Source organism: Trachymyrmex septentrionalis, unplaced genomic scaffold (genome assembly GCF_001594115.1).
Source record: "Trachymyrmex septentrionalis isolate Tsep2-gDNA-1 unplaced genomic scaffold, Tsep1.0 scaffold14, whole genome shotgun sequence".
Taxonomy (NCBI): domain Eukaryota; kingdom Metazoa; phylum Arthropoda; class Insecta; order Hymenoptera; family Formicidae; genus Trachymyrmex; species Trachymyrmex septentrionalis.
This window is the reverse complement of record NW_017304543.1, coordinates 3,857,926-3,872,979: the sequence shown is the minus strand read 5'-3', so window position 1 is coordinate 3,872,979 and position 15,054 is coordinate 3,857,926. Positions and strand designations below refer to the sequence as shown.

Below are 15,054 nucleotides of genomic sequence, written 5' to 3'. Positions count from 1 at the left end.
TATTTATATGATATAAATTTGATTTGTATTCAAAATTTGCACTCTTATTTTTATCATTTGCGTTTAATGATCCATGCACGAATAATAATAGAGAAAAATGTAATTTTATTATATTATAATGTATATAATACGAAATATGTATATAAAAAATATATAACATTTTTGCAACGTTACGTATGCTTATGAAAAGCATCTGTAATATAATAATAATGATTTATATTATCTGATATATTAGATGAAATTGATTTTTTAGATATTTATATAGATCAAAAAATTTACATTGACAGTCGATAAAGTCAATTGAAAACTCTTCAGTTATCTTTGAGCCTCATTGATAATTACGAAAATGCTGTGCTATTATAAATCGACTTATAATAGCATCGAAAAAAACTACAGAAAATTGGAAAATATTAACAAGAGCCGGCCAATCTCCGTGAAAATTAATGATTATAGATGGCATGAACTTAAGAGTATTATGAGCCTTTGGTAGAAAGAAGAGAATTTGTTTTGTAGCCATCTTAAAAGACAAACTGTTCTTTTTAGGTAAACTTCTTACACTATTAAGTGTGCGCGCGCACTTTCCTCTTTTTCTTTCCACGTTAAAAAGAAAAAATGAGAATGAAAGATAAATAAAACAAAAGTTCAGTTTAAAAAACAGGCCTAAAGATCTTTATAGATATCAGAATATCAAGCATTTTTCTCATACTTTTAGTATAGAAAAAAATACATTATAATTTAATTTAAATTATAGTATAAGTTTTTTCTTATATCTTTATTATCTTTAGTACCTTTCTCTTATATGACGTTTTGAAATAATTGTTTCAAACGTAAAAGGTAGTTCACCGAAATTTAAACTGGAATATAAAACAAATAGTATTAAATTATAATATAAGCGTTTTGTTATTAATGTTATTATTTTTAATGGATTTTAATGGACGTTCTCATTTTTTTAAAAGTTAACATAAAACAGATTTCTTGCTAAACGGTTAAAGCAATAAAATCAAGATTAAAAATAAAGCAGGAAATTCAGACTCGTACACAATAAATTTTTACGCTTAATAATACTCCTATGAAATGGCACCTTAATATGATACTAGAAAGAGAGATAAAAGAAATAGGAAGAGAGATAGAGTGTTGTCTCTCAAGATGGCGAAAGGCTTCATATTTTTGGAACTTATGCTCCATTTTTTCCAGTCCATGATACGTCAACTAATTTTAGCCATACAAGACATGAGATTTAACATGATATAATACAAACAGTTTGAATAATTATAAAAAATAATATAACATAAGAAATAAATGAGAAAATATAAGAAATAATACTTTTTCGTAATTCGAATAATATTATACATATTTAAATAACAATAAATAAAGGGCAAAGTAAGACTCAAACACATTTCTTTTAAAAAGTCACACAATGAAAAAAATAAATTACAAATAGAGAAAAATAAAATTGGAAAAATATATAATAAAATAAAAACTCAGTTTAAATACAAATAAATTATAAGTTTCGGCTACCGAATTGAGCCCTCTTCAAACATTAATTTATCGAAAAAAATCGCAGTACAAAATTAATTATCGCAAATGTTCGCATATTCACAGTTCGAGTGAGTCTTGAACATTTGCGATAATTAATTTTGTACTGTATTAATTTTTCGATAAGTTAATATCTAAAGAGGGCTCAATCCGGTAGCTGAAATTTGTAATTTATTTGTATTCAAACTAAGTTTTTATTTTATTATATATTTTTCCAATTTTACTTTTCTCTATTTGTAATTTCTTTTAATTGTGTACTTTTTAAAAGAAATATGACTCTTTGCCCTTTATTTATTGTTATTTATTTTGTGTAGAAAGAGTCAATTTGTTAAATTATACATATTTATTTAGTCGAATCTAAAATTTATTTCGATTCAAAAATATTTGAGTCACAAATGGCATAACGTTACATGATATATAATTATATCAACGTTGTTTAAAAAAAAATATATATATATATATGCATATACCTTGCGCGAACAGAAAATCAAAATCCTCGTGCCTCAGAGAATTTTGTATATTATCGGACGACATGGATACGACTCGTTACATCAACGTACATAATGACGATTGTTGGTGACGTTTGGTGAATCACGACGAACATCCTCGTACAAAAGACATCCGGAATGGTTCCTCGTATACGAGATTTGCTTTCAAACCGTCGCAACAGCGAAAAACACGATTCGGATGTAACAACTGGATGCAACCGTCACACCTTTCATCAGTTTCGTCACTAAAACAACTGAAATCTCATCAAGGCGCCAAATTGCGATTTTCAAAACGGTCAGAGGAAGCGAACCAATCGCAGGCCCGATTGTTCGAACCGCACTTTCTACACTTGACGCGAGGCGAGTGTAGTACGTTTAATCTTCAAAGAAAGAAAAATATCAAATGCAGAGCATAAAAGTTTTAGTACGCGAACAAGAAAAGATAGTTAAAAGTATTTCTGTAATTTGTCGCCTTACTTATCTTCTTAATTTTGTAAATAAACACGCGAATGCTGTCATAATACGGTACACCAAATTTATAGACTTTCTACCGACAGAGTAAACTCTAATCCGCCAATCAGGAGACGAGTTCTTCATAAAATAGTGCTGTATATAGAACTGTATTGAAAAAGGCGGGCTTCGATCAGCTGCGACAGCATGCAACAGGCAGACGTGTGGTGATAGTTTGTGCATGTTTGTTGCTTTGGAAATTTTCCCAATGTGATTATTTGATTATTAATATTTATCTGATCGAAGATCACTTCGTCCAGTATCTTCGAAATGGAAAGTTTGCAAAATACCGGAGCTTTCCGCCCGCCTAAAGCGGTCTACAAAAGAAATCCGAATCAAGAGGCCAGTGCCTCGGGGTATGATGATCTTGGTGCTTGTTTTTGTTTGATTTTATCACAATCTTTCTTATAAATTTTTAATATTTCAGGGAAAATGCATTGGGAAAATTGCTCGAGATCAAGGAAGATATCAGAATCGATACTGTATACGGATTTCGTCGAGTCACTGACTCGAGAGAGAGGATAGGATTTTTGCTTAATATGCACGCGGTAAGGAAGATTGAAAGAAATGATAGTATACTTTCTTTTGCATAATTAATATACAAGATTCTGTTATGTGTAGACGGAGATTGTAGAGGATGATAAGCACATGTTGAGTGGTGTAGATTATTACTTCATCGAGGAAGACTCTACCAGGTTTAAAGTGTCATTGCCATTTTCACCATATTTTTACATTTTATGTCGTAAAGATACATTTGTAGAAGTGTCAACATTTTTATTTAAGAAGTACACAGGAATTTTGACGAAAATTGAGACTGTTTATAAAGAAGATCTTGACTTGGTAAAATGTGCTTTTAATGAATATTAATTAGACACTAATATGTTTTACAATTGATTCAGTGTCTTTTTTCTTATTATTCTTTTTATTTATTTATCTTTTTGTTTTCTTATTACAGGCTAATCATTTGATTGGTTTGAAACAAAAATACTTGAAGCTTTCCTTTGCGAATATTATTGATTTAACGAAAGTTAAACGCGACATTATGCGCTTTGTTAGAGTTAACAAAGAGCGAGAGAAAAGTAATACTTACTACACAAACATGCTAGCGACTACTTTACAACCAAATGAACAGCAGGACAGTGGTAAACAAATTTTAGATCACATGGATAATATTCTTGATATTAGGTAATTATGTACATTTTTTTATTAATATTTATTTCTTTATTACTTCTTAATTTCTCTCTTTAGCATTACTTCTTGATTTATGATTTACTTACTGATATTATGTATTGCATATATTGAAATATGATTGTTTAGGGAACATGACGTACCTCATCATGTCCGAGTATCTATAGATGCTAATATCTTTTGTGGAATTTGGTACTCTGTAAAAAGCAGAGGAAGTGAACCACCTATAATCACGCGAAAAGAGGACATGATTGAACCACCTGAACCTATTGTATTAGCATATGATATTGAAACTACAAAGCTGCCACTGAAGTTTCCAGATGCCAGTATCGATCAGATTATGATGATATCATATATGATAGATGGACAGGTAATATATCTTGTTTTACAAAATAAATAATACTTATTATTTAGCTTTTCAAATTATTAGATAAATAATTTCTGTTCTATTTTTTAAAGAGAGTTTATTACATTTTTTTCTTAGGGATACTTAATAACGAATAGAGAATTAATATCTGCAGACATACAAGATTTTGAATATACACCAAAACCGGAATTCGAAGGTCCCTTTACAATATTCAATGAGCCTAATGAGAAAGCAGCTATAACAAAATTTTTCAATCATATTAATGAAATAAGACCGCATATATTTGTAACGTACAATGGTGATTTTTTTGACTGGCCATTTGTTGAAGCTCGAGCTGCTGTGCACAACATGGATATGAAAGAGAAAATTGGCTTCTATAAAAATCGCGAAGGTGTTTATGTTAGTAGAGCTGCTATGCACATGGATTGTTTATGGTAAATATTTGGTGAGATTTTATAAAGTATTGCAAATATGTTCTTATTACAAAACATTTTTAGTTGGGTGAGACGTGATTCTTATCTCCCAGTGGGTTCTCAAAATTTAAAAGCTGTCGCTAAAGCTAAGTTGAGATATGATCCAGTGGAACTTGATCCAGAAGATATGTGCAGATTAGCATCGGAAGAACCTGAAATACTTGCAAACTATTCTGTCTCTGATGCTGTGGCGACATTTTATCTCTATCAAAAATATATTCATCCCTTTATATTTGCATTATGCACTATTATTCCTATGGAACCTGATGAAGTAAGAAAAATATTTTATATTATGTACATTAATTGATATACTTTTTTTGAAACGATAAGCTTCATTTTGATTTTATTTGATTTATGTTTAGGTGCTCAGAAAAGGATCTGGTACACTTTGTGAATCACTTCTTATGGTACAAGCTTTTCAAGCTAATATTATATTTCCTAACAAACAAGAAACTGAATTAAATAAATTGACAAAAGATGGTCATTTACTGGATCAAGAAACCTATGTAGGTGGACATGTAGAAGCCTTGGAATCTGGTGTTTTTAGAGCTGACATTCCTTGCCGTTTTAAAATTGTGCCTAGCGCTGTAGACGAATTAATTGATGGTGTAGAAAAAGCCTTAAAACATACAATACAAGAAGAGGAAAAAGTACCAATCAACATGGTTACGAATTTTGATGAAATAGTAAATGAAATTAAGGGAAAATTGAAGGAACTTAAAGATCAACCTTTGAGATTAGAAAATCCCGTAATTTATCACTTAGATGTAGGCGCTATGTATCCTAATATAATTTTAACTAACAGATTGCAACCTTCCGCGATAGTAAATGAAACAGATTGTGCAGTGTGTGATTATAACAAACCTGACGCTCTTTGTCAAAGAAAGATGAAATGGATGTGGCGAGGCGAATATTGTAAGTTTGAGTATAAAATACTACCTCTAGTTATCTATATTATAATTATTAAATTTATTTTTTTTTTTTAGATTTGTATTCTACTTATTAATGTTTGTGATTAATAATTTTTAGTGGCTGCAAGTTTGGGTGAATATCAAAGAGTAAAACAGCAATTAGAAACTGAAAGATTTCCACCACAATTTCCTGGTGGGTCTAAGAGAGCTTTCCACGAATTGACCATAAAAGACCAAGCTACATATCAAAAAAACAGACTTACTGACTATTGTAAAAAAGCGTATAAGAAGGCGAAAATTACCAAAATGGAAGAAAGAACGCAAACGATTTGTCAAAAGGAGAATTCGTTTTATGTTGACACTGTGAGAGCATTTAGAGATAGAAGATATGAATATAAAGCATTAACTAAAGTTGCTAAGCGGCAAGTAGCAGCAGCAATTACAAAAGGAGATGCGGCTGATATAAAGTCTGCCAAGAATAGGGAAGTTTTGTACGATTCTCTTCAGCTTGCTCATAAATGTATTCTCAATTCTTTCTATGGTTACGTTATGAGAAGAGGGTAAGTATTAAAATGCGATATATAATGTTAAGTAACACATTAGGATAATATTAAATAACATAAGGAATATAACATTTTTATTATGTTTTTTTTTTTACTATTTTTATTATACATTTAAATTTATGATTTTCAATCGTATCTATTTTATTATTTATTTTAAAATTATATTACAGAGCACGATGGCATAGTATGGAAATGGGTGGTATCGTATGTTACACAGGAGCCCATATTATCATGAAAGCTAGAGAAATTATAGAACAGATTGGTCGACCATTGGAATTAGATACTGATGGTATATGGTGCATATTACCTGCGTCTTTTCCGGATTCTATCATAGTTCATACTACTCATGAAAAGAAATCGAAATTTACGGTGTCGTATCCGAATGCGGTCCTTAATTTTATGGTGAAGGTGTGTATAAATAAACAAAAAGTATGTTTTTTTTCTTTTGGTTACTATAATTTTTTATTTTACACAGGATCAATTTACTAATGAAGTATATCATGAGCTTGTGGATAAAGATAATTTAACGTACGAAATCAAAAGTGAAAATTCTATATTTTTTGAAGTTGATGGACCATATCTAGCAATGGTGTTACCCGCTGCAAAAGAAGAAGGAAAGAAATTAAAAAAACGATACGCAGTTTTTAATTTCGACGGTTCGCTAGCCGAATTAAAAGGATTTGAAGTAAAAAGAAGAGGTGAATTGCAACTGATAAAAATTTTTCAAGCTTCTGTTTTTGAATCCTTTTTAAAAGGTAACACATTGGAAGAATGTTACGCTTCAGTCGCAAAGGACGCAGATTATTGGCTGGATTTACTGTACAGTAAATGTGCGAATATGCCTGATTCCGAATTGTTCGAACTTATATCCGAAAACAAATCCATGTCGCGTAAATTGGAAGAATATGGTGCACAGAAATCCACGTCGATTTCTACGGCTAAAAGATTAGCCGAATTCTTAGGCGATGAAATGGTTAAAGATGCAGGTTTAGCTTGTAGATATGTTATAGCAAATAAACCGCAAAGCGCACCAGTTACTGAGCGCGCGATACCGTTGGCTATTTTTCAATCAGAACCGGCTGTGCGAAGACATTACTTGAAAAAGTGGTTGAAGGATCCTACTTTGTACAGTGAGGATATAAGAGATATTTTAGATTGGAACTATTACATTGAACGACTCGGGAGCGCTATTCAAAAAATAATCACTATACCAGCGGCGATGCAAGGCTTACCGAATCCAGTTCCACGAGTACAGCATCCATCATGGTTACATAAGAAAGTGATGGAGAAAAGTTCGTCTCATCGTCAGAAAAAGATCACAGATATATTTTCTGTAGTAGATAAAAACACCTCTCATGCGAACAGCACCGAAGAGCCCTGTGATATTGAAGATCTCGCAGGACCGTCCACTAGTTTCACGACCTCAATGTCGGTTATTAACAAGAGGAAAAGACAGCATTCAGATGAAGATGAGACAATCAGAGCGAAAAGTTGGAAAGAAGCTTTGGGTTCACCTCCTCCCATGGGAAAAACAAAAGAAGAGAGGCTTAAATGGTTGGAGTTTCACAAGAAAAAGTGGGCCTTCCAGGCTAAACAAAGAAATCAGCACCAGAAAAAGAGAAGTAAAACTGACGAAAGCGACGGAATTGGCTGGGGAGTTATACGAAATACAAATACATCTACCATGACTGGCTTTTTAAGACGCGCTCAAAGGAAATTGTTGGAAACTCCGTGGGAAATCATTCAGCTATTGGAAACCGGTGAACCCGGCATGTTTCGATTGTGGATACTGGTCGACACACAGCTGCATCAAGTACGTCTCGTAGTACCCCGCATATTTTACGTAAATACCCGCAAAGCAAGACCCGATCCAGGACCTAACGAGCTCTGGAAAAAAAGTTTCAGATCTTTACCACGCTCTCGCCCGATATACAATCTGTATCAATATTCTCTACCAGAATCTCTATTTCAAGAGCATAGTCGGGAGCTTCTGGAAGACTTAAATAAACCAGAAATTGAAGGAATCTACGAGACGCAAATGTCATTGGAATTTCGAGCCATATTGCAGTTGGGATGCGTATGCATAGTCGATCCGCGTGTTATGCGTAAAGTGGCAGATGGTGCCGATACTTTTACTCTGGATCAATTGGAATACAAGAGTATCGCTTTTCATCCTTATCTCAAGCGAACTGAGTCGATCAACTACATATTTCTCTATCATCATTGGAGTTCAAACCGTCAAAGAGCATTGTGGGGTTTATTTTTAAGCGCTAGCAGGAGGGCTCACATATTCGTCTTAGATTCAGTAGTTTCTAATCAACTACCAAACATGAATATATTATACACGAACGAACGTAAAGCAATATTGGAAACAAATGGCGAAGACAGTATAAGTGAATTGCCTGAAATTATGCAGTTTATGGTACAAGCTGAAACAAACTTTCAACATGTGTGTCGTACGTTGCAAGCAGCCTTAACGACATATAAGAATGAAAAGCACGGTGCTACAATTATTATTAATCAAACTGCTCTCGACAAGACTATGTTAACTACCGAAATGCCACTTCTCAATGATTTCCCTCTTATCAGCACGCACGTGCGAGACGTTGAGAATCTATACAGCACATTAGAATGGCAGAAGATTGGCGCGAAAATGATGATCAGTCACTACCTGAAGAGTCAACAGATTGTCGAATTAATCGCAGAACAATGCCGATATTTCCACGCACCCATTGGCAACATACCCGCGGATACTTCACTCTTTGGCGCCGATTTATTTTACGCTAGAAATTTATACAGGAATAATTTTGTGCTATGGTGCTCGCCCACGGAGAAACCCGATTTAGGTGGCAGCGAGAATGACGATAACAGGCTACTGACAGACTTTGAGGAAAGTTCGAGCTGCGCTGCAAACAACCCAGGCACATATTCTAGTGTTTGCGTCCAGTTGGAAGTAGATTATTTAGCGGTCAGTGCACTGTTGCAATACAATCATATTCACGATATAGATGGAACTAGTACGTTTGTAGCATTTCACAATCAACAGCGTCCATCCGTCCAGGTCAGTTTTATACATCTTTCGAAAATTATATATATATTTAAAATTTGTTTAAAAAAATACACCCCTCTAAATTAATTAATAGTACTTTTTAAAAATTCCTTTGCAATAATTTCTCTAAATTGTACAATATATTGTAATTATTTAAATTATTCAATAGGACATGGCAATGGGTAGTGATGCTGCAACAGTTATTCCCAGCTACGACGAAATCACTTTATGCAATCCATCGTTTAAAATATTGCGAAACATGGTAAACACATGGTTGCTTGATGTATCTCTATATAAAAATACATTCGCGGATTATCAATTGATCCATTTCTATCGGTACGCTATTATTATTTGTATTGTTATTAATTATATTATCTAATTATATATTATTCTGTTATATAAACACGCATGCACATATTCATATGATTCCAGGTGGCTGAGGTCTTCAAACGCTTTACTTTATGATCCTGCTCTCCGCCGTACTTTACATACTTATATGAAAAAGTTATATATACAATTAATAGCGCAATTCAAAACGTTAGGTTGTATTATAGTTTTCGCAAACTTTAATAAGATTATTGTATGCACAAAGAAAAGATCTGTGAGCGATGCTTTAGGCTATATAGAGTTTGTTGTTCAAACCATACAAAACAAAGAGCTGTTTCACAGTATTGATATTTCTTGTGAACAATGTTGGGAATACCTAGTATGGCTTGACTTGGTATAATTCATCAATTATTTGATTCATGAAATGTTTAGTGTAACATTTTGATTACATATTTGATTTTTCCAACAGCACAATCATGCTGGTATTAAAGGACAGTCACCTAAAGATGATACGGGAGATGATGAGAATACTGAAAATGATAACGATGACATGGTAAAAAAATAAGCATATTTACAGACATTTGTAGAAATTGCACTGATAATGCTTTGACGATATTTTTCTACTTATTGAATTATTTTTATTTAGCTTCTAATCATGAATTGGAGTTTGATGGAATGCCTGCCTACAGAAGCAGGATGTCAAGCAAGTTTTAATGCGGTAGTAGCAGGATATGTACGTGCAGTATATCAGTGTATGATTGAAAATGAAACTAATAACACTATAAGGCCGAGAAGAAGACAAAGCCAAAGCCAATCGTTTATAGCACCACTTGGTTTAGGTGCATTGGAAAATACAGCCGAGTTTGCAAAAAAATTGATATCAGGAGAAATATCTCAAAGATTGTTCAAGTATATATTTATCTATTTTACAGTAAAATTTTTTCTAAAAATAATATGAAGCTTTATATAAAAAGAATGAGATAAATTTAATATTGATATTTTGTGCTTGAAAAAATTTGAAAGGCATATTTATTATTTGCAGAATAGCTCAAAAGATACATCGGAACTTGACGGAAAAGACATTAACTCTCGAGAAATATCCTAATTTGAATATGAATGGAAAAGAAAGTACAAAAATCAATCCTGCACTTGAATTAATTAAAGCAGTATGCAAGGTAATATTACTTTATAAATTTTCCAACAATATTTGTGAATTGTTGAATTGTTGAATTGTTCAAGATATTAAAGATTATCTTGTGAAAATTTCAGGTTTTATCTCTGGATAAAGAGGTAGAGCATGAGGTTTATAACTTAAAAACAAATCTTTTACGATTAATTGGAGTCGGCAGTTATAGCGATAATGTTGAGTGGAAGGAACCGTGTATTTCTCTTGTTTTACCACAAGTTATATGCAAAGTATGCAATCGCACGAGAGATATTGATCTTTGTAAAGATGAATATTTCACCAATGAAAATAACAAGTACGTTAAATATGAAAATATTATATTATATTACAAAATAATATTATATATGATATTTAGATAAAGTTATACAGTAAAGGTGTATTATTATTATTATTATTATTATTATTATTATTATTATTATTATTATTATTATTATTATTATTATTATTATTATTATTATTATTATTATTATTATTATTATTATTATTATTATTATTATTATTATTATTATTATTATTATTATTATTATTATTATTATTATTATTATTATTATTATTATTATTATTATTATTATTATTATTATTATTATTATTATTATTATTATTATTATTATTATTATTATTATTATTATTATTATTATTATTATTATTATTATTATTATTATTATTATTATTATTATTATTATTATTATTATTATTATTATTATTATTATTATTATTATTATTATTATTATTATTATTATTATTATTATTATTATTATTATTATTATTATTATTATTATTATTATTATTATTATTATTATTATTATTATTATTATTATTATTATTATTATTATTATTATTATTATTATTATTATTATTATTATTATTATTATTATTATTATTATTATTATTATTATTATTATTATTATTATTATAGGTTCATGTGGAAATGTCCTAACTGTGATGCATCTTACGACAATACAGAAATAGAATTTTCACTAATTGATAAATTGAATCGTAAAAGTATGGCTTACGTATTACAAGATCTACAATGCCGAAAGTGTAAGGAAATCAAACGAGACAACATGAACTTGTTATGTTCTTGCTCAGGCGAATACGATAATTTAATTACACGAGATGAAGTCACAAGCTATGTAAATATATGTAAATCTATAGCCACGAAATGTAAAATGAATATTTTAGCAGAGATAGTAGATAACACGAAACTTTTTACGAGCTAGTAACTAAATCAAAGTTTCCTCCCTTTATGATAATTTATCACTAAATTTATTAATTTGTTTTGTTTTGGACTGTTTAGGTTAAAAAAACCCAGATTATATAATTTACAGCTATATTTTTAAGATGACTTAATATTTAATAGTTCAACAATACATGAATGTCCTATGATATATATCACTACATACATGTTCACTTTTTAATACCCATATCCACAGGTGGATCTGAAATAAAGTACAATATACATTAAATTGTTTTGCTATATGTTCATATTTGTATGTAGGTAAAATTGTAATAACTTTTCAATTTAAAACAAACATTTGAAAGACATATTTGTTTTATAAGTAACTTACCAACAAATTTAAACTGAGGGAATTGATTCATATCTACTCCTGGACCACCACCATATTGGTTGTTAAGTTTTTCTAATTCAGAATCTCGTTCTTTTATAATATCCGGACTGGGATCAACTAATTTCCCACTTCTTTAAATAAAAAAAAAATTTTTATAGCATTTAACATTCTTTATTTTATACATATTATCTTGACATAACATAAAAATATTAGTTCAATATTTAATGAATCTGATTTATTAGTTCCATCTAATTATTGATATTTCGCAGCTATGTAAAATATTTTTTAACTCCTTTAATTTTATTTTTAATTAGAGACATATATATATATATTTTTTTTTTTCAAGTTATTCTAATTAATACTGTTGTCTTTTCTAAACAGAACAATACAACAATGAACAAACATAGATAAGATGAACATAGGCAGTTCTTTAGTTTCTTTTACACTAAAAATTTAATTATATTCTTTTTCTGTTCAAAATATAAATAATCTTTTTTTCAAAAATATTTTCCTAAAAATATTAAATTAAAAAGTATGCTTACACGCTTTTTGATTTATATTGCTGAAGTTTTTCAATGAAGAGCTGCTGTATGGGATCAACTGCTTTCTGCAAAGCAGGAACGTTGGTGCTAATGTTACGTTTAATAACTTTCGGCACACTAATGAGACGTGACCTCAACATGATTGCCTAAAAAATAAGTCACACAATTTTGGGGAAGAATTCTGTATCTATATGTTTTTACTGTCAACAAGTAACTCTTCTTTTTTGCGCAACAAGCGTGAATTATCCAAATGATCTCAATTACACATCGAGATCACAAATTCTAAATTATAATTTTTTTATATGTGTTAAATTTCGTTAGAATGAAAATTAATCATCTCTTATGTAATAAAATGCAATAACATTTGTTGGTTAGATCCATTCGAAATAGGTTAAAGCGATTCGAATATATATTCATCCATTCATAAATGGATAAACAGCATTACATTTAAAATATATTACATTACGCGTGTTAATAAATAGTTAATGTATTTACTTATATGTTTAGTTCGTAACACAACTCCAAATTTTCTTCGCAAGACAATCACTGACACTATTGAATAACAGAAGCCAATAGTTTCGAGAGGCAAGATCAGATGGAGTAAAGGGATTCCATCAACTAGATATTGATAAAGATGCGCAAGTTTCAAATTTTGTAAAAAAATTAATTGAAATAAACTTCACGCAAAATATTTAAAAAGTATACAAAATTAGACAGTATAAACATAAAATAATAATAATCTAAATTTATTATGTAGTAATATTTGAAGAATAAATTTTTATGGCTACGTATATTTGTATTAATTAAAAGGAATAACTTTGTTTATTTTAATGGTTTTTTTCTATATTATATTTTTTTTTAACTTTTTTCCTGAATGTTTTATATAAATATCAAAAGTAATTCTTGAAATCGATTGTATATCAATTGTCACAATTATAGCATTTCATTTTATTACGTAGATTAATTTTAATTTCTATTTAATTATCTTTCTTTTTTTTATTTATTTATTTTTTTTTAAGAAAAGATAAAAAGTTAAATCGAGATTAAAACTAATTTTGGACATTAATCGGAGTTCAATCCGGATAGAGAGAAACCTGAGAGAGGTTATACCGGTTTTTTTCCTGTTATTTTACTGACGAGATACTATTAAAGACCGTCAACCCTGGGCAAATTTTCGACGATATAAAAAGGGCCCCAAGGGCCCGGAGATAATTGAAAAACGCTGACATTATCAACAATTGATATAAATTTATTAACATAAATATTTGGCTCATACATTATTAAATTCATGATTTTTTATTACATAAATGTTCCATAAATAAATATGCATACTTGTAAAGCAATAATATCTTATATATTGTAGAAAAATTACAATTTTTTCTCTACAGTTATTATCTCTGTTGATAATCCAACTTTGACGATAACACTAAAATTATAATTTTAAAGAAAAATCGAGTATTATTGAGTTCTAAATGCATAAATACTAAACTAATAAATAATTATATTAGTACAATATTATCAGTTTTTAACTCTTAATTACTTCAATATCCACAAGGACGCGAACTCTCGTAAGGATGTCGGTCTTTAATAGTATCGTCGGTGTCCAGAGTTAATCAAAGTCGCCCTAATGATTTCAATGTTGCCACTTTCATGGATAAATGGATTGACAGCACTGCGATACAATGCAGCAAGCAGGGAAGATGGCGCGGACAGGATTTCCGGCAGTGGTGACGATAGAGTCACGGTGGAGTGCCTCGAGTTGGTTTGGTCAGTCATACCGAGTGACTTGACGTCGAGTTGAATCGATGTGACAAATTTAACTAAACATCAGCATGACGGACGTAGACGTAGTGGTGCTGGACGACCCTGTCCAGAAGGAGGAAGTGGCGGCGCACTTCCAGGCACCAGCGATCCAGCACAATCCGGACGGCTGGGGTCCCTCCGAACTGCCGGATCAGTTTAAGGACATTCCTTACCAGCCATTTTCGAAAGGCGACAGATTGGGCAAGGTGAGTGTTGCGAGACTTATTCCAACTTTAATTTCGTCCTATAAATCGCGCTTACCTATCGGTTTACTGTTTTCCATAGATCTCCGACTGGACTACGCCTGCTTTCCAGGACAAAAAGTTCCCAAGTACGTATTTCGCTTTGCCGACCGTTCACGTGCGCTTAACCTCAAAGATCGGGAGACTGATTCCGGGGACTTGGCTGGGAGCCTCGTTTTGCGTCACATATGTCTTTATCGTCATTAAATGAAGACAGATTTTATTTGAATTAATCTTATGACTGGAACAAGGTTTGACAGATGTATATATGTCAAATGTTGGATATATTAGATAAAATTCT

At 30.8% G+C, this 15,054-nt stretch overlaps 4 protein-coding genes across 5 annotated transcripts in view; 2 read left to right on the top strand and 2 right to left on the bottom strand.

Moving 5' to 3' along the window:
* The window catches only part of LOC108745624 (ETS-like protein pointed), a 120,830-nt gene extending 118,581 nt beyond the window's left edge, over positions 1 to 2,249 (bottom strand). Inside the window, exon 1 of one of the 2 annotated variants that reach the window (XM_018481895.1) lies at positions 2,007 to 2,249. In XM_018481895.1, the coding sequence (XP_018337397.1) occupies positions 2,007 to 2,070 (64 nt within the window). In that variant the 5' untranslated portion in view covers positions 2,071 to 2,249. The remainder of the gene's footprint in view (positions 1 to 2,006) is intronic. The other variant, XM_018481897.1, reaches the window with a different exon arrangement.
* Positions 2,250 to 2,698: 449 nt separating this feature from the next.
* Positions 2,699 to 11,863, top strand: LOC108745653 (DNA polymerase epsilon catalytic subunit A). Its single transcript, XM_018481952.1, has 18 exons — positions 2,699 to 2,890; positions 2,962 to 3,082; positions 3,156 to 3,374; positions 3,490 to 3,719; positions 3,852 to 4,092; positions 4,207 to 4,523; positions 4,587 to 4,833; positions 4,925 to 5,477; positions 5,592 to 6,033; positions 6,207 to 6,444; positions 6,512 to 9,097; positions 9,255 to 9,421; positions 9,518 to 9,806; positions 9,882 to 9,965; positions 10,059 to 10,321; positions 10,455 to 10,587; positions 10,682 to 10,893; positions 11,515 to 11,863. Exons 1-18 carry the CDS (start codon positions 2,805 to 2,807, stop codon positions 11,816 to 11,818), a joined length of 6,732 nt encoding a protein of 2,243 aa, XP_018337454.1. The 5' UTR covers positions 2,699 to 2,804; the 3' UTR covers positions 11,819 to 11,863.
* Positions 11,864 to 11,914: 51 nt separating this feature from the next.
* Positions 11,915 to 13,313, bottom strand: LOC108745520 (ATP synthase-coupling factor 6, mitochondrial). The gene is made up of 4 exons (XM_018481701.1): positions 13,204 to 13,313; positions 12,709 to 12,854; positions 12,167 to 12,297; positions 11,915 to 12,037 (listed from the first exon to the last, which is right to left on the bottom strand). Exons 2-4 carry the CDS (start codon positions 12,846 to 12,848, stop codon positions 12,006 to 12,008), a joined length of 303 nt encoding a protein of 100 aa, XP_018337203.1. The 5' UTR covers positions 12,849 to 12,854; positions 13,204 to 13,313; the 3' UTR covers positions 11,915 to 12,005.
* Positions 13,314 to 14,392: 1,079 nt separating this feature from the next.
* Positions 14,393 to 15,054, top strand: part of LOC108745517 (eukaryotic translation initiation factor 3 subunit D) — a 2,617-nt gene continuing 1,955 nt past the window's right edge. Inside the window, exons 1-2 of the mRNA XM_018481697.1 lie at positions 14,393 to 14,717; positions 14,797 to 14,842. Coding sequence (XP_018337199.1) covers positions 14,541 to 14,717; positions 14,797 to 14,842 — 223 coding nt within the window. The 5' untranslated portion in view covers positions 14,393 to 14,540. The remainder of the gene's footprint in view (positions 14,718 to 14,796; positions 14,843 to 15,054) is intronic.

Excerpts from the sequence above, each read along its gene's own strand:
- LOC108745653 (XM_018481952.1), top strand. The coding sequence starts at position 2,805 with ATGGAAAGTTTGCAAAATACCGGAGCTTTCCGCCCGCCTAAAGCGGTC. Across the intron at positions 5,478-5,591 it reads GATGTGGCGAGGCGAATATT|TGGCTGCAAGTTTGGGTGAA; the intron begins GTAAGTTTGAGT and ends AATAATTTTTAG. Across the intron at positions 9,966-10,058 it reads AAAATGATAACGATGACATG|CTTCTAATCATGAATTGGAG; the intron begins GTAAAAAAATAA and ends ATTTTTATTTAG.
- LOC108745520 (XM_018481701.1), bottom strand. The coding sequence starts at position 12,848 with ATGTTGAGGTCACGTCTCATTAGTGTGCCGAAAGTTATTAAACGTAAC. Across the intron at positions 12,298-12,708 it reads CAATATAAATCAAAAAGCGT|AAGTGGGAAATTAGTTGATC; the intron begins GTAAGCATACTT and ends TTTTATTTAAAG. Across the intron at positions 12,038-12,166 it reads CCCTCAGTTTAAATTTGTTG|ATCCACCTGTGGATATGGGT; the intron begins GTAAGTTACTTA and ends ACTTTATTTCAG.